Raw genomic sequence first — 19,546 nt, forward strand, 5'->3', positions numbered from 1 at the left:
TTGTCTCACGCAGTTGAAAGTACACGAAACGTTTTCCTGACGCGTTGGTTCTTCCTATACTCAAAATGTTGCAACTGTGCACAGTTGGTAACATTGTTTGCGCTTCGGATAGGGCACACGCGTGTACACGCGGTCTGAAATTCACTTTCACCTCGCACACACACTCCACATTCAGGTGCCGAGCAAACGGCCAGCCAACGATGCCAACTCCTGTGGGGCTCGACATGCCAATTACTTCATAATCCTCGGCTCGATTTCTCAAGAATTCTACGCGAGTTGTTGTATAGTGAAACGAGGATCCTTGATGCCCTGCTGGCACACCAAGATGCCACGTTCAAACCGACAAATCTCCATTTAATCCTCGCGTGACGCCCTCGCGTTTGCGTGTGAATGAACGGTTCGAAGATTATACCTTAGACGTATCACTTTCCGAGTAACTTTTATATTACAAACTGAAAATATCGGTGGATATTGTTTTACGATAAGACCATAATTTAGCTTTTAATTTATTACGTTCTTCGATTTGATCGTTTTCTTCGAGAAACGACAGGTCTTCCTTTTTTTTATCAATCGATCAAAGTGGTTCTTACTTTGATCAGAGATGATCGATTTCAAACGCCATACGTTTAATTCGAATCTTTCATCTGGAACACGTCGTATACGAGGAATTTTATTTGACGGGAAAATTTCCAAAATTTAAGCGATTTACGAAACGATGTTCTCGATAATCTTGAAGATACTTCTAGAATTTCATATTCACGATGGGAGCTACGATATATCCGATAGATGAAATTTCCCTCTCGTTAAACGTATAAGCGTATCGTAGTAAGGTAAATTGACAAGGACGAGATGGGCGATGAATTGAATCGTTAAAAATCACGTTGTGACTTCTCGACCCGATTTCGATCGCTCCGATTTCCATTATATTCACTTAGCACGACGGAATATGTTTATACGTAAGTAAGTGTGAAACAATGTAGACCGCGATGTCATCGAAAAGCCATAGCGGAATAATAATCGAGCGCTCACCTGAGACTCCGTTAGCTGAAGATGGCACAAGAGGACGGCGACCCACACGGCCGCCAATTCTCTTATCAGCATATTCCTGCAACATAGAAGAAAAGAGTCTCGTTTGAACAAGCTGTTCATTAGCATCGACCGTTCATTAACATCGGGGAAAGAGAAGACGAGGGAGATGTGTTTGAGCAGTAATATGACTCGAGGACTATACGCAGACCTTGACACTTTCCAAATACAGTATTTGTATTTAAACGAGGTTGATCTCTTCGTGACACAAAAACTTTATTATAATTAGAAACTATTATGTAAATTTCTTCGTGTAAAAAACATATGGTAGAGTCTCAAGAGAATAATTAGAGAAAGTGAAACTAGTTTAATTAAATGCTCGCAAAAAGGCGATTTAACCTAGCAACAGAAATGTTCAGTCTCGACTAACAGTCAATGAAATAATTTTTTCTGCCATGGACGTCTCTAATAATTCGAATTATCGATACTTAATTTTAGAATGTATCGTTTTACTTGATCTTCTGCATTTTACGTGGCAAAGAGCGTTATAATTTTATGGAACGGCGAATAAAACAAACTATGCTTTGGAACGAAGTATCCCGGCTTAAAAATATCGTTTGAGAGCGAAAGATCAGGTATAAGGATGAAACGAAGCTGGTCAGTGCGAAATATTTAAATACAGAGTTCAGCGAGGCTCGTCGTTCCCCTACGGAGTATGCGGCACATAAAGTCGCTCTATGTATAGGATGTACGCCGGTTCCCATAAAATTCCTTACGGTTTCTGCGGCTGAATTGTGGCACAGCAGTAGCATAGCCTGCCGCGTAATCGAGAAACGTGATAAATCTCCGCAGACATCGGATTATTATTTAACGACGTTTCATATTGCCGGTCATCCTTGGATTCGAACGGGGTTAACGTCGTATAGTCTGACGATAAGCGCGAGTAAATGGTCCTAGTATCGAACCAGTCTTCTTTAAGAAGTCAAGAAAAAGAATCAACGAAACGTCGGTTCTAGAGAACGATGACTACACCAGATTTCTGGTGAACCAAATAAACGAACACGATCTTTCCATAAAATAAGAATACTAAAGTAACGAAGAGGAAAACAGGGTAAAGAATTCAAAGTAATCACATCGAAGGTTTTACCATCGACCCAAAAATCCCCACCGAAATAATTCTACAGAGCGATAACTCTGTCAGATTGCCGCCGAATGCAAACGAACGAGCGAACGAAGCGCAGCAGGAGGCCAACGACTTGGATTTCTCCGTTGAATCCGCCACGTGAACGGGTGCGTTCGTCGCGAAGGAAGACACACGCTCCTCGGTGAATCCCCTTGGGAACCGTTATACCGCCACCGATAATCGACAGAGTCGCGGAGTTCGCGGAGAGGCGAAGGTGGCAGCGTTTGACTCGGCTCGCTCATGTCCGGCCAGATTTCCCGCAAGCGTAATCGTAATCTCGTGGCGTGGCCAGCCTAGACGATGCAGACTTCCTGTCGATTGCAGGTAACGGGTCTTCCGGCCCGGTCGACCGATCACAGCGTTCGTTCAGAGCCTACACAATCGCAGAAATATTCGTACGCTTCCAATGGCTGAACGCGATTGACAGTTCTCTATTTTAGAAATTGCAAAATTGTTATCCATGCTGACGACGTATGTTGGAATAATTAAGCTTGGCTAATATTCCCTACTAATATTATCATATTATATTCGCTATTATTATATTTATACTACATATATGTATATATTTATATATGTGCATATGTAAAACGAGCAACGTTAAAACGCCGAGTCAATCAAGGAATTCCAACAGAGTAAATATATTTGACGCGCGAGAATCGACGATTAGAGGAACGACCTAATTACGCGTTCGAAGAGTGGGAATCGAGGTAGCAGCTGGTTCCTTTCGCAATGGGTACCGTTACCGTTATCGAGTGCTCTCTGCCATTGTATTGTCCGCTTCTCTTTGATTAATTCCTTTGAGACGGACGTTGATGTTCTCGGGAGTCGTATTTTTTCACTGGATCGATGCGAAGTGTTTGTTTCTTGGGTTTCGGATCTGATACAGGGTTTCGTTATCTCATACAGCGGCTACGAAAGATATTTACACCCCGTTGTATTTATTTTATATTAATTACTACGAAATGAAATTTTGCTCCGCACGAAATATACAAAATTTCCCAAATAAAGAAATTACTTCCTCATGCGTAGAAAGTTACCGAATAAAGAAACGACTGTGTCCGAAAGAAACAAAGAACACTTCTTAAATTATTATGTTCGTGTATACACTACACACGCTCAACTAGAAACTCTGAAAAATTCGTGAAAGCACGTTAATTTACCTTCGTCGCTGTCTTTTCTATTTGCCTACGGTATTAATGCTCTCATCCTCCCGTTCAAAATTCTCATCCTCTAAATTGATAATAAAACGCCTGCCAAGAAGAGAAGAATTCTTCGTCGATCTCCGAGTATTTAGCATGGAGAATATTGGGAAGAAAAGAAGAAAGTAGACTGTAAACTCACTCTTACTTGAAGCCAAACCGAAAAAAGGAAACTAGGAAATAGTGGTCGAGAAGGAGCTAATTAGTAGCTCGCAGAAAAACATTTTGTCCTCTTATTTGAAGCGAGTCGTTAACACGTACGACTGACATAGTAAACTAAAATTAATATGAATCATTAAAACTAACTAAACATATCCCTTAGGCGTCATTGCAAATCAAATCGTAGATCGCAGATCGTGGATTTGTTTCTTACGATTTTATGATCCATCGAATGGGATAATAATCGGATAATACGTAATTTACAAAAGCGCTAATATCCGAACTTTATAAATACTGACATTGCTACTTATTGCACCGAGTCACGGATATACGATCTAATTGAGTTTTACTACGATTTAATATCGCCAATTAAGGCTCTTATCAAACACTTTATCGGCGAAAGTTTTGAGAACGGCGTGTTACACAAGTTGCTCGTTCTCGAGGTAGCTCGAAGAGCAACAGGAGCGCCAATTGCACGTGCACCGCGCACGCACGCACGGTTCGCGCGACGAGTTGCGGCTAATTGCAGACCCACGGCTGACGTAACTGCCCGCGAGCTCGTGGGAAGCGAGTCGCACACCTACGAGCTCGTGAAAACCCACCGGGTGGTTCGCGAAAGTTTATTATTTTGCCGGCAGCAGTTCATCGCTGCGCTGTAGACGCGCTTTTATGCAACGCCCCATTGTTCGTCACGATGATTGCGCCGAAGAAACGCCTAAGAGGACGACCATAGTTGTCTGCGACGGTATGTGTTAATCCTGCGGGTTTCTAGAGCGAAGTGAGTTAGATTCGGTGCAACGAGTTTTGTGCTCTTTCAGGTTGCTGGCGATTATGGCTTCTTTGGGAGTCATCGGAAGATAGTTTCGCAATCGAAAATCGTGCTGTGCACCGGCTAAGAGGATACGAATTCGAACGTAATGTTTACTCCTCGATACAATTACCTAGCTTGCACGACTCGATAGAAAATACTACGCAAAATGTTTTGCCAGAGGAACTCAAATCGCGAAGGTTGAACGGAAGGTTGTTTTGAAAGAAACTCGAAGCTCGGTATGTCGATGTTGATCGTGGTAGATACAGCGACCCGAAAAATTTTAAACGAAGTCGTCTCTACAACGAGACTAACTAACAAGGATAGGAACGCTCGAATTATCGATCGAATCATTTATCGCACCTTTCGCGTCAAGCTGACCTAAAAATGGGAAATGTAAACGGCCCCAAAACTGAAGGGAAACCCGATACGCAACAGACTAAATCACCGTCATTTTTCCAACATCCGTTGATTTATACCGGTAACGCGTTAACAGGAGATAGGCGACTTGGCATGCGATCAATTTTTCGAATCACTCTACATGCTGCTCTTGATAAGGGTGATAACTAACGATAAGACTGCTAGAGGTTGCTCGTAGAATGTCTCGCGAAAACAAGTCGATTCAGTGCATCATTCGACAGGTTGAATTCGACGGGTAAAGCACAGGTAAAGCGTACGATGATGCAACAGAAGTTTGAATGGTAAATGATGCAAGAGCGAGAAGAATGAGTATGAGAAGAACCTGAAAACGCCGAAACTTAACTATCGCTAATTATGAGCACGAAAGGATTTTAACGTACGTATGACAAGGAGAAAATATCTTGGTTTAATTCTTTACTAAAATCATCACAAAATCTCTGTCACTTATTTTATCGATTCAAAATGATATTAAAAAGATGATCGTGATAACTAAAGAATGTACGCGACGACAACCATCCCACGCCAATAGAAACGATAATAAGAATGTTCTTTCGAAGATTTTTACGCAAGCGTGACATTTGAATGCTTTTGATTCATAAAAAAAACGTAGACGTATAGAGACATTTAGTGTGATTAGCATTGTTCGTGGAAAATTTAGAGATATCTCTTGGATGCACTTGCTAAGAAATTGCAGTTTTTAGAGTAGAAAAAGAGAATACTATAGACGCGTGTTGCAAGTTGCCTTCACGCAGCAATTAGAGTATATCAAATTAGGAAGGCGTTCCTCTTCGCGTTGTTGCTACGGGGTATTTGCGTTTCTTTCAACACGAAGCCCTCGATTTACAATGCAGCTCGTTCAATCTTTATCAACTTGCACGAAAGTTATTGAAACCATAAATCAAATAGCAAAAGGTAGTTTGGTCTCTGTGTTTGTTGTTGTTTGAGGCTCGGCTGAACGACAATTTCATAAGCTAGACAGACTCCTTGACTAAATTTTAAATCTGGTAAAAAATTCCGAATCTGAAACAAAAGAAGGTATAGGCTAAGGCAAAGGCCTACAGGACAAAGAGAAGTAGCTTATAGAAACGATAGAAAAAGAAGAAGATAGTAAAGAAGAAACTAGGAAGACTGATAAAAGACCAAAAAATAAACAAACAATTAGGAAAATCAATCAGAACCAGGAAACTGAAAAAGTGTAAAAGAACGAAGTAAATCATTGCACCTAATCGTTCGTAAAAGTGGGAGTTTCGATATATTTCCTTTAGTCCCGGCTGAATCCAAACTACAGCAAATAAAACCACGCGAAACAAGACGCATGGAACAAACTTTTACGCTAAATATCCGATACGTCAGAGATAAAATTACACGAACAACGATTCTAAAAATTTCAATTATTACATCGTCGTGCAATTATATGTATATACTTCCGAGGTATTCGTGGTGGAATTCCTCTTTGTTTTCGATATAATTAAATATAAAAATTATGAAGCCACCCGGACTGAAAAAAAGAGAAGGTAGTATAAATATAATTAGATAAAAGAAAGTTTAAAATCGTTAAACTGCGTGAATTAGTTACTTTTGCGCTAAACATTTTTATCGCATTGGTAGCAGTCGTCTATTCCGGAGTATATATTACATTTTAATCGTTCTTCCTGTCAAATATAATTTCATTTTATAATGTTATGGCGTTTCTTTTTTCTTGCGTTACAAATTTCCTATTTTTCCGTTCATTTAAAAAATGTCAGAAATTTTATTTTACCGTTTAGTCGCTTCCCAACCGTGGACCAGATATCTCGCGACGCGACATTGTTCGTGCGTCTATCTTTCTGTAATTACAACTCTCGCCCTAATAAATATACACGCGGTATATGTCGTCCGTGATATCGTACGAGCAACATTGCGTCGCGTCTCGTCTCTGATAACGGAGCGAAGAATATTCCAACAACGAAACACTTTGGCTCGGGGCTCGTTAAAACGGATTAGAACAACGTAAAGAAGCGCCCAGGGCAAAACAGACAAATGGAGGGAAATCGCGATATGCGGCTGTAGGTCAATACTAGAAAGTATTCGAATTTCCTGGTTTACCAGCACGAAACGGCGCGTGTAAAAAGCGAGCAACCGCTGCCAGACACGATTCCACCAGCCCTTGGCGTGAAACCACGCACGATTTCGTGCAAGTCGTTATTTCCTTGGATCGCATAATACGATTTATAAATCCACCCAACACCATGTAAGATACTAATAAAATAACACTTTATTGGAAACTAGAACAGGTGTTAGAAGGATGAGTGCCATTTCGGCGATAATTTGGTCGATAAAATCGTAAGGACCAAGTACGATTGCTCGTTTTAGGAATTGCAAAAATAATTCGTTCTTGAATTATGGTAAGAAATTTTCGAAAATAGAGTTTTCTGGGAATTAAGGCATTGTATGTATAATTTTTAAGTAGCTTTTATAGTTTTGGTAAATATAAATATATAATTAAAGATAAGTGCATTTTGCTGGTGTTAAAACTAAGGAAACGTGGAATATAAAGAAAATGATGAAAACCAGCGAAACAAATTGGCATATATTTGGATAATTTAGTGTCGTGAAATACTCAACACTACAAATCTGACAAGAAGCAACTGAAAAGTCAATACTCAAATAAGTATACACCTGATACTCTTTTTACACTTTTTACACAAGTTCTTACACGATTCACATTTGCACGGTCTTTTTTACACGGATTTTAACACGTGTTAAACCAACTATAGGTACTTCTGGTCTTGTAAAAATTAATAATAACGAAAAAATGAGTGACAGCGTGTAAAACGAGTCTGAGAATTGTAATCGAAAAGTCGATCCTCAAGATCACAAAGATTTTATTCATCGATTATCGCCAAAGTATCTCGAGGAAACCAATTCCTTTGCATAGTTACCCAGCTCGTCGATCTAAGTACCGTTCTAGAAAATCTTTCGCTTATTGGCCCGAGATTGCCGTTCATTAGAGTAAAACGTCGAGACGATAGTTCTCGATGCGTTTACCGATCGAAAGGCACTCGTATCTACATCCTGCGGGGAACTTATCTCTCCACGTTTGCCGACACCATGCCAAATAACGGTTTCGACGTAACCAGGAAGTGATGGTAAAACGGTAATTACGATGATACTGGAAACATACTTTCTAACTGGACCCCCGGCGATATAGTTTTAACAGCTGTTACATCGGCATAAATTAGCCGGGCTTGAAGTTTGCATTTGCAGCTGTGCATCGTATTTAATCGGTTCAGAAAATCGAAGTATCGTGTACTCATTTTTGTCCAATTTTTGTTCAATTGCTCGTGCAGTTCCCTGTGATTTTGCAACGTGACCGATCTTATTTCGATACGTATCTTATATTTCGAGTGATAATTTCATGGCAAATAGAACAGGCTATTATTAGCGATACAGACGGGTTTGTCGTAAATGTAAGGTTTTCTTTAAATTGCTTATGAAAAAAATCGTGAATATATGGCAATGGTTTGAACAAGGAAATCGGTTATTGTTATCGAAAGTAACGTTGTTACGTAAGTTCCTTTCTATACAGTTATTTCTTTATAGGATATCCATTATTAAAGTAACCATTATCTCTACAATTTCTTATACTCTTAATCTATTATAACGATTTACCTAAAATCTATCTTGATGAAAATCATAATAAAGGATCTTAAATTATGTTAAATTTCTTCCTTATAGGAAATAAAATATCAAAAATCTTCTGGAAAAAATGTTAAATAGCGGGCCTCTAACGTGTGATCGAAATACCTTTTCTATAAAATCTATATCTAAATGTCTATAAAATCGATGAAAAGGACTTTTAAGTCAAAAGGACGTTTAATGGAAGAAGATTTCCAAGTTAAAAGTCTTCTTGTGTTTCTAATCTTGTCTGTTAAAGCATTTAAAACGCATAGTTGACATAAAAATGTCGTCGAACTCTACGAACACGCCTGTCACGAGACGCAGTACCGGTTGGTATTGTTCAGCGACCACTTCCGCCGCCTTAGATGGACTTTCGCCGCGACTTCCGCCCCTGAACGAAATTGGTAATCGATACCAGAAGGTTTCGCGATTCGAAGCACGAAGACGCTGACCTTCGCAGCAGGTTTTACGTAACCTCTTACGGATAATGCTAGATATTCCTGCGAACTCCTAATTGAATTATTTATAGAAGGACGTTTGATGTTGTCAATCTGCATTCAGCTCTAAGTACAATACTCGTTTGGATTCCTTTACCTCTTCGCGATTCTTTTTCTTTTAACCATTATCCTGCTTTACTTTCAAACGACGATATTATTTGTTTTATACTTCTGACTGACAGACTGTTCAAATCATTTTTGCATCTAAGGAAGAGTATCGTTTTCCTTGTCCTTTCGTTTAATCGTTCTTCCGCATTGAAGCATCGGATAATAATTCATTAGCGATCAAAAAGTAAATTTTTAGTCAAACAGAAACACCGTTCTAATTATTTTTTCTTCTAACAATTTCTAATATCATAACGGGCATCTATCTTTCTCAGTAGACACTCTTTCTTATTTTCCCTAATATGTAACTGCTAACTTTCGCAATTCTACAAATTTTTACGCACAAAGTAGGGAACAGAATGTATTAGAGATACATAACATAAAATGAAACAATTCACTCGCATTCGTAGTAGTCTTTTATTTTCCTTCGTTTCCTCTAATAATTTTCTCTCCGATAATTATAGAAATTTTCCATACATAAAGAAGAAAATACGTCTTAATAAACATACAATGAAACATTTCACTGCAACTATATCTGTTCTACTACACTAACAATTTTAAATATTCTGCCATTATTCCAACTTTTTCCTTTCTTCTTGCTTCTTTTATCTACCTTTCCTCGCAACAAATTGCACTCCTATCGTTATATAAATAATTTCTTTTCTCCGGACCAGTAATCGCGCAGTTCTTGCTTTGCGTCGCTCGAACGACGTTAACGTATTAACGTTAAACGCATCGAATGCATTTAAACGCCGTAGAAACTCCAAGCTGTTAGGAAGTGAATTTAGCGTCCCGTTCGTACAACGGTGAATGGGTTTTAATTTCATTCTCCCATGGGTGAACGAGCAACCGACAAAAGGAAGACATTCGTTCACTTTCGTTGCGGATATTGGCGAACTTGATCAACGTCCTCTTGCGTATCGATATCGTAGCTTACCGCGGATTACATCGAATAACGTCTACGATGATATCCAGTAACGTTATTTCTACGTACAATTATCATTCTAACGTGTTCTCCAAACTTTCACTGTACACAAGTTCTTTGCTTTTTAATGGAAAAATTAATTTGTCGATGTTTTCTTCGTTATACGCGTATTTCGAACTGCCTCTTATGAACACAGAATATATTAGACGCGTTAAACTTCTAGTTTTATGTTAATCCTAATATTCTATAAATATTAAATATCGTTATCTCGATCCATTGTTTATCATGGACCAATTATAGAATTACTAATACAAAACATACTGTGTACTGCGTACGCCTATTTACGTTAATCCCAATACCTGCAATTATCGGCACGTTAATCCTGATATTCCACAGACTAATTAATATTTTACGAAACAAACCGAGCGATCTGAAAACGACCTACTAATTCATCTATAAATCTCTAAAAACACGCATCAATCTTCTCAGATATCTTATTCCGCGACAAAATTATCTCGATGATGTCGAAATTTATCTCCCCTATGTTGATCTAAATTATTATTAAGAACGTATTAGTAATATTAAATTCCGCGAAAAAATTCAGAGAACGTCTCACTGATCTGTCTGCGAACTGTAAAAAAATTACCTCAGCAACTTACAGCCATGTTAAAGACGTACTAAAATTATATCCTACGATAAAAGTCGAAAGATTCCAGAACAATTGATCTTTAAATTACAAATCTCCGAAAAAGTCGTAGAAAAATGACTCGATCGGTCTAAATTCATATCGAAAACGTATCGATATTAAATCCTACAATAAATGACCTACTAATCCCATACGCTATGAATTCCCAAAGACCTACATAAATATTCCAGCACATTTCATCCTATAACAGAGCGTACACCGTAGTCTGTTATAATTAAAACACGTAATTGTGAGAGAGCACTCTTGTTTCAGAGAGCGCATTGCCTCGTAATATGCAAATGGAAACTGCGATCAGTCGGTCATTTGTACAGTTCATTGTGAGTGGTTGGCGGTTGTTTGGATGAATGGGCCGACACGTGACCTAATTACCTTACGCGTTATTACCATGTGCACCATAAACGAAGCACGCGTGTCCTTTCGTGGATCACCAGCAAGATCCTTCTCGCGTCAGAGGATGTGATCTAATTTCCGGTCATCATCGATGCGCTCGTGATCGCGTTGTCCGACTTGTTACGTCCCACGGCTAACGGGAATACGGTCGACTGGCATGATTAATAAAAACGCGCTCGCGCGCGCCAGCGTTTAATAATACATCGCGAGGCTAACGTTCGCGCAATTAGAATACCATCGTCTTTTATCAACGGCTAGCGGAAAGTAGAGCCGATGCACGACTACGTTCGCAGTTGTTCGATTTCACAATGAGTTTCAGCGTTCTTTAGACTTACAGCTAGTTAGAACGTTGTTGAACGCAGCGGTTCACCAAAGTCTTTGGTCTCTTATCGTAGATGTCTCGTTTTATTTGGAAACCTAATTTGCCTCGGGGTTAGGTGACAGTTCTTATATACTCGATGGCTTCGAGATTTCAAGGATTTCCTTTGCCCTTTTTAAATGGAACTATACATTTTTCTATATACCAGTCGATGTATTTCTTAATTCTGTAGAAAATAACGCGATTCGTATACTATTTACCATAGCAAACGCACGAACCGAGATTATATTCGTTCTTCCAAATAACAAACAATAATAACAATGATATAATATATTCTCGAACAATAGACGAACGCCTCAAAAAGGAACATGTTATACATTCGTAAATAAGCTTTTCACTAATAATTCAAAATTCAGCGAACGAAGACACCATGACAATCTGACGGGTGAACAGGAAGTGAGAAGTCAAAACCGTGCATCGATTGCGAATTCAAGGAGCAACGTCGCCGTATTCATTGGTTGGTTGGTCGAAATTGCTTTTAACAAGAAAGTTTCGCGTGAGCGGCGAGGGTAACGCGAAATTAAACGCACGCACGTAAAAACAGCCGGCTTCGTTGTGTGCAACGCATGTATAGCGAAGATAGGGTTAAGAAGAGGGCCCCCTCGTAACAAAGCCGGCTCTCCAACTTCCTTCGGCCGTGTTATTCCCACAAGAAAACCTGAAACCTACACCTACTACGAAAAGCTGAATCCTTGCGGTGCGTTCAACGTCTGACGCGTGCAAATTTCTTTTTTAAACGGAACTTATACGGTGTACTATAATTCGCGGCATACATCGTGCGTATCTTGATTTAATAAAATGATATAGAACGATTCATTTGGAAATTGAAGACTATGGTGAAAACGAAAAACTACGGTATCTTTTGCAATGGAAGATTAACGGATCGACCAATCTTTCTTTTCTTACGATTTACCTATTTCAAGATAGCGTCGTTCAAATCTTCTCTATCCGAAGCTTTGTTTCATGAAATCCTTAGAACGGATAAACGAACGAACGATTTATCGTATAACTTTCTTAATTCAAGTATTTCTTTTTCCTAAAGTTGATCTCATAAAACCTTCGTTTCAATATCAAAGATAATTTCGATACTATTATTTATGTGTCTTTTCCATGACTCGACGATTATTCCTTTAAACTTCGTTTAATAGGATTCTTAGCTCTGCAAAAATTCTCGAATGCGATTCTCTTTACCGTAACTCGAATTATTTCGGAATAATTTCATATCGAGGAATAATTTCAGATCGTAGCTTCTGCAAAAATTGTTCGCAAAACTCAAGAATTCTCTTTCCTAAAATCATCGCCGTAGAATTTCAGCTTCCCAAAAAACTTTCAAACCTTAAATTGTGTACGTACGATCCCTCGACTGAACTCGTCACACCAATTCCCAATGCAAAGTAACTACCGACGATGAGGAGAGAGAATCGAGAGGCCAGAATCGAGCGAGCAAAGACGCAACGTTCTTCGAGCCTCTTTCGTCATCCAGAGGCAAGAATTATTGAGCAAGCGCATTCCTAGTTCCTCCAGCCTTCTAACTTAGAACCTATCCAGCAACGATAGACCAGCAACAGGTGAATTTCCCACTCGGTTATATCGAAACCAGGTATCGACACGCGTTTGATTCGATCCTGTCATATTCTCGAAGAATTGCATGGTTAAATAGACAATTACGATTCGATGGTGGTCAGATTAATTCTGGCTGAATTCCACAGCGTAATTATCGACTCTAGCAACGTTCTCTACCGGTTGCTCGATTTTGCTTTTGCTACGTACATATGCGCGTCGACCGGCTCTACCGTTAACGTCGTTAATATTCAACTCATTAGTACGATGAGCTCGGCGAGCGCGATTATTGTCGAGTTAGTAACGAACGAGGAGCGACGATCATCGCGAGGGACACCATTAGATATTTTTATATATGTATTATACGCAACAGAGATAGCTGTTACGATTAAAGTATATTTTTATGCATTTATGGGGAAGCTGAAAGTGAAAAAGTGTGCCTAATAACAAGGAGAATAAAGGTACACGTAAAATGTACATAATAAGCAGGAATATTGAAAATACCCAAAGTATAATGCTCCGTATAATGCGTAACAGAGTAAACCATTCTTCCCAGGATCCATTTTTTTAATTATATTCATATACATGTATATGTGCGATCTAATCGCGATTATATTGTTGGCAGAATTCGAAACCGATCTGGAAACGTATATAGAAACCACGAGACATTTACCATAAACATATAGTCGCATTAGATTTTCGATTGCAACATGCGTTATACGACACATACGATATATACCGTAACTACGAAAGATAATTCCACGTCGTTCTATTCGTTACGAAATCTACATGCTAATTAGTCAAATTCGAGTATTATACGTTAAATTTCATACTTTCGTATAACTATGAAAATGAAAGAATGTAGAAGCTGACAAGAAAAGAAAACGGTTTATTGGAAAATAAGGGTTAACGCAAATACCTCCCGTGGCCACTATACGCGAAAGCATTTTACGGTATAAATGTTCCTGATCGACTGTATATCATGGAAAATACCTTGCAGCCATATTTTATACACGAACCATCAAGGTTAGTGGTTATTATGATTCGAGAATAGATAACGTCACGTTGCTGGTCGCAGCAACGAGCACGTTCGTCGTAACAGGGAAATTTGCTTACTGCTCGTTTAAAATGTCGAGAAGACACGTATAAATGTATAATAAATGTATAAGAGGAACGCCTTAGTGAATGCCAAGCGTATTGTATGGGGTGTGTCGGTGTTGTGCCGCGATGCGGTCTGACCACATTGCAATATTATCTTGCAATGATATTTCGTAACTCTGGCTTTTGAGTTTCCGTTTCTAACGTGGTTCGAGCGAAACTTTTCTCTCTGAATACCTGTTTTCCTTGATAATTACGTGAAACCATTCGTAACCAAGGCATAAGGCAATTTAATTCGTTTCAGCCAAACACAAGTTCCATTCTTTTATGATTAAACATCGTGTTCGGTCGAATTTGTGGCGTTTCCGTGGAATTTATCAGGTTCAAATTTTTCTTCGTCGTTGATTCTAAAGCTTGTTATTACACCATAAGTTTGAATTTTATTTTCTTATATCTCGATGTGATTTGATTATTTTCAATTTCCATCGCGGCCCCCAAAGAAAATTTGACAACAACGAAGCAAAGTGCACGAAAAGTTCATCTAACAGAACAGGCGATCGATTTCGCCGATTTCTTGCCAATCGACCGACATACTTGAAATATCCGGGATACAGCTTTCTTGTCGGTTCACGGAGCGGACACGGCTCGCGAATTTACGACACTGTGCTCAGTGTGCGGTGCAGTTAGTCCTGATAGATAGCCTGAATAGCGCTTCGGTAGCGCGCAGGGCGTGGTCATAGTTGCTTGGTTCCATGGAACAGCTATATCCACGTTCCACCGTGTTGGAAAATGTTTAACGATCGGCCGCAAAATCGTTGCAACGAGAAAGCAACGTTGATATCGCGTGGTGGCAAATACTTGGATTTTTGGCTTTCTTCTTTTCTCTCGCCACTAAACACCTACATACCAGTGGGACTTAACTTGTTGATTGTGAGATATTTGAAAGTATCGTTCAATAAGTACATACGTACATACGTAGTAGTTCGCCAAAGTATTTAAATATTCGTGGAAACTTTTTGCGAATATATCATCCGTGTGTTTTGTGTAAAATGCTTTTTAAATTCCATTTAAACGATTATCGCGATCTCGTCGGTCAGATTTGAAACGAATTCGAGAAGTTGCAAGATACTTGTTAGAGGCATACCTATACTCTGTTGAGATTACCAGAGTATTTGATTAATTATTTACTCATCGTTGCACACGTCGTATACTAAACCACAGTTTGCACGCGACCATCTCTAACTTTGCATGCTAAGTGAGCAAGTGATTTAGCGAATAGTTCTATGCGACATAATATTTTACGACTACAGTGAATGTTAAGATGTAATGCAGGAATTTTTTTTTTATTTTATATTCTATGGCGAATGATCCACTTCCGGCTAGAATTCATCTATTCGATAACATTATGCGATATACAGGGACTTTGAAGAGAAATTTATCCGAACAGAGATTTAAATTCGTTGGTTACAACGAAGATAAAAATGTATGATATGCTGCCTGGAAGATATCTTGATGTCTTGTAACCCTGAGATTTTCGATATCTTTCACTCGTAAAAACGTCATTGTTAAAATATTACAGCTTCTGTACTGTGTACACGTAACTTTTATAAAGAATTTTTTAAAGATTACTCCGTTCTCGTTACCTTTTCAGAGGCCAGATTATCTCGGTTAACACGTTGACCCTCGCGCCAATTCCATGTACGTAGTTCTCTATTTTCCCACGAAAGCTGCGATAGATTAAAATATACTACAGCATAAGATTTAATTTCACCAAAATATTATATTATATTTCCATACTTTTGTTTTTAACCGCGTTATCTAGGTCGTTCGCATTGTCCACAACTTTTTAGTCCACGAAATTTATCTTCCTTTTATTATATTTATTTTCGTTATAAAACTTTTAACGACTCGGGTCACTGACGATCCAAGTCGTAGCAGTCAACGTGTTAAAGAATCGAGAAACATAATCGGGCGAGAAGCTGCCATCGAGTACGATGAAACGTCGTCCCGGAACGCGATTCGAAATTTGTTACGCGATTGGAATGTCTTAGGACGATGGTGCCTGTCAGAAGATAACGGTACCTTAACCAAGTTACGCCTCGGTTCGCGTAAATTTGTTGTTTAAGTCACGATCCGTGCGTTACAGACTGAATTTTGTCGCGTTCTAGTTAGATTCGATTATATCTTCTTCTACCGTGCATCCTGCTAACTATCGTGGGAAGATGAAGTCGCTACTGGAATTTAACGAAGGACGTTCAAGTACCTACGTTTGTTCTATTTTATTTTACCTGAATTTAGTTTAATTTAACTTCAATTTACTTTATTTTATTTTGTTCTAAGTGGAATCTTGATTATTATTATTGGTCTCAGCACAGTTTATTATCATTATTATTATTATCTGTTTTATTTAAATTCACATCTACTACCACGTTCAATGGTACGTTGATCTCGATTAAAGTTAGCAAATAGCGACTGAGATTGAAACGCTCCATATAATTTTACGATTATTGCGTGGAATGTGTAAATAAATTTTAATCGTAGAAAAATTGCCAAGATAGAGACACGGTAATGTACTCTTCGATGTAATTATTTTGTTTAGTTGCATCGTGCACCGTTGCAAACGTGCTTAGGTTAAATAAATTCCTTCGGTGAAGGGGTTCGGATCTCCAGTATATTTCTAACCTAATCCAAGTAGGTTTATTAGCGTTATATTATCAAAATCCTGTTACATATGTCGTCACAAAGATAATCGCAAAATAATTTGTATACCTGTAGTATCGAATTAAACCTTAGTAGTAGATCGAAACTAATTTTTCTTATAAATACGACACGCGTTTTTTGAATTCCATGTCGTAAATGTAACTCGATATCGCAAAGAAAGGATTTAACGTATTCGATCTAAATCGCTAATAGAAAAGAACATCTTTATCTATAAGAAGCAACGCGAAATTCTGTTCTATTATACATCTTTCTTAAAATTGACGCATTTAAAGAATAATTTAAAGAACAGTCGGGTCAATTACGCAGCGTAAAGGTTGTCCATCTTAATTTCTCCTACATGAATCCTCCGGATCTAAAAATCTAAACGTTAATCTCCGTTAATCTCCGAACAAACAGTTTCATTCTCCTACTTCTGTATTTTTCTTCCTCCGTTCGATAATAAAATCAAACGCTTCAATAGCCGCATTATTCCGTACCTAATTACAAGAAAAACAAATCCCAATTATCTATAATTACCGCAACCGATTCCTTCGACGTTCAAACTAATAAATAATTCCACGTTCAAGCAACGAATACCTAAATAAATATGAAAATGAAAGATTCAATAACCTGACCATTATTGGTACAGTTATTACGAAAACGCAAACTCCAACCATGATTAGCCGAACCGATGAAAGAACTTGCTAAAAGAACAATCGAGTGGATGATTCTCTTGTTGCTTGCTATTCAATGCAAAATTATCGAGTTCCAGTCTACATGTTTTCTAACCAAGAGGAAGTCTCAAGGAAATTTCGTTGGGCGAAACAGGTCGATGTCAAACGGTCGAACGAAACCGTAACAAATAGGCTGTTGCAGAGGTTCCAAGACTCGCCTCTAACCGTCTACCCACGCATTCGTCGAGCATAACTCGCCTACCTGGCCTAACCCAAAAGCCACATAATTCCAACTTTTTTCTTACCACGTTCGTATAACGACCGATCATGTGGCCAGGACTAATCTAAGGAAAGCAGAACCAGTTGTACCTGGTCACTGAATTCCAAAGTAATCTATAGCTGGTGTATAGGCGTTTTCACTTGTCCGCCGCTATTAGGTAGATATCTCCGATGGAAAAACGAACGAACAGCGATATCGAGGTTAAATGTGTAGTGTAAGGTGTACAGGATGTTTCACGTAGGCCGATATGGATGCAATGCCGTGCGAAGGATATGGTAGTTGGAATATTTACTAAATGGGAATTTTGGAGATTTTAAGCCGAGTAGGAAGGTATAATTAATTTTGATTTTGTTATAATTTTTAATTACCTTTGCGTAGGTATTTTCAATTCGTTCGTTATTAAGTTAGATTTCGGATGGAAAAAGAAGAACGAACGACGATATTAAGAACGTTCCAGATAATTAAACGATCGATGATAGATTTTTTTACAAATAAAATAAAATACAGTATGTGGGAATTACGATAAATATAGTCTCGTATTCTTCGTTATTTTCTCTCCAATATTTCAGGAAGCTGTTTCCTATACTTTATATCCCCTTTCCTCTGTTGAATCGTTGCAAATAAAACATCCTGTACGTGCTGTGCAACATTTAGGTCAAGGTAGTAGTATTTATCGAAACATTCTTAAATAATTTGCCGAAAGAAATCATAACCATCTAGGGATTTATTTGTGTTATTGCAAAATCGGTGAGATAAATAGACTGATAATTTTGCACGATATTTTATTACGATATAATCGTTGATTTTTATCGACTCGATCATGCTGTTGTTTCACTACCTCATCCTTTGACAACATCCAACGATTACATCTTTATCACGTACTTATTATTTTCATCAGACGTGTTTATATAAGCACATGACCCGTATACGCGTATGAAGTTAGACGATGAGAAAATATAATAATTTGACAACAGAGATTCAACATTTTGTGCTGATTTTATTACAAAAATTAAATGTCCTATGTCATCGTTCTACGAATATTTGAGAATTATTTAAAATGAATTTACAACTAAAACTAGAACAACCACCAGTCTCTATAATTGTCTCTGTAATTGTTAAATTATTATTTAAATTATTATTCAGCCAGCATTCATCGGTACTAAATCTAATTAAATAAATGTAAATATACGAAAACGGATAAAACGAATGTAATACCTTAAGTTGAAATAATTTAAACGACAATGGCTAATAGCGCAGCTATAACTTTCTATCGCGCACGCGAATAGACCAACGAGCAAAGAAACGAGCGCAAATTACGAAGAAGGAAACGCTGTATTGATTCAAATAAGCTTTCCATTTGAGGAGCAAGAGATTTTTTTCCGTTTTTATTAACAAAATTGTAGGCGATTTTCTTAATTCCCGTGGTCGGTCGCGGTATTAGACAGTCTATTCGCGTGGTCAAGGAACGTAGAACGCTACAGGGCACTCTCGGATTTCGTCGTTCGAGGAACGAGCTTTCTCTTCCATCAATTCAGCTCCGCCATTCTTGCGCGACTTCTAGCTCGCGAATTTTACGGTACGCGTTTTATGTTCTAGCGACGAACCGGTAGTTCCTGTTCAGCACGAAAATGGTGGCTACATTGTTCTCTTATAAGGAAGAAATCCGCGAGGAAGGCTATTTTTTATAATTAGGAGAGATTTAAACATCTGGCTCGATAGGAACTTCGACCGATAGCGAAGCGAAAGACCAGTTTAATGGGAAAGATTTAGTTTGCTC

General features: G+C 38.4%; 2 protein-coding genes across 4 annotated transcripts in view; one reads left to right on the plus strand and one right to left on the minus strand.

Annotated features, from left to right (window-relative positions):
- Window positions 1–19,546, plus strand: part of CDase (neutral ceramidase) — a 139,656-nt gene that overhangs the window by 36,764 nt on the left and 83,346 nt on the right. The gene's annotated exons all lie outside the window — the stretch shown is intronic.
- Window positions 1–19,546, minus strand: part of uif (sushi, von Willebrand factor type A, EGF and pentraxin domain-containing protein uif) — a 52,196-nt gene that overhangs the window by 28,476 nt on the left and 4,174 nt on the right. For all 3 annotated transcript variants that reach the window (XM_069128151.1, XM_069128150.1, XM_069128152.1), the window contains exon 2: window positions 1,030–1,105. In XM_069128151.1, the coding sequence (XP_068984252.1) occupies window positions 1,030–1,101 (72 nt within the window). In that variant the 5' untranslated portion in view covers window positions 1,102–1,105. The remainder of the gene's footprint in view (window positions 1–1,029; window positions 1,106–19,546) is intronic.

This window comes from Bombus flavifrons, chromosome 15, assembly GCF_040668555.2.
Source record: "Bombus flavifrons isolate JBK064 chromosome 15, iyBomFlav1_principal, whole genome shotgun sequence".
Taxonomy (NCBI): domain Eukaryota; kingdom Metazoa; phylum Arthropoda; class Insecta; order Hymenoptera; family Apidae; genus Bombus; species Bombus flavifrons.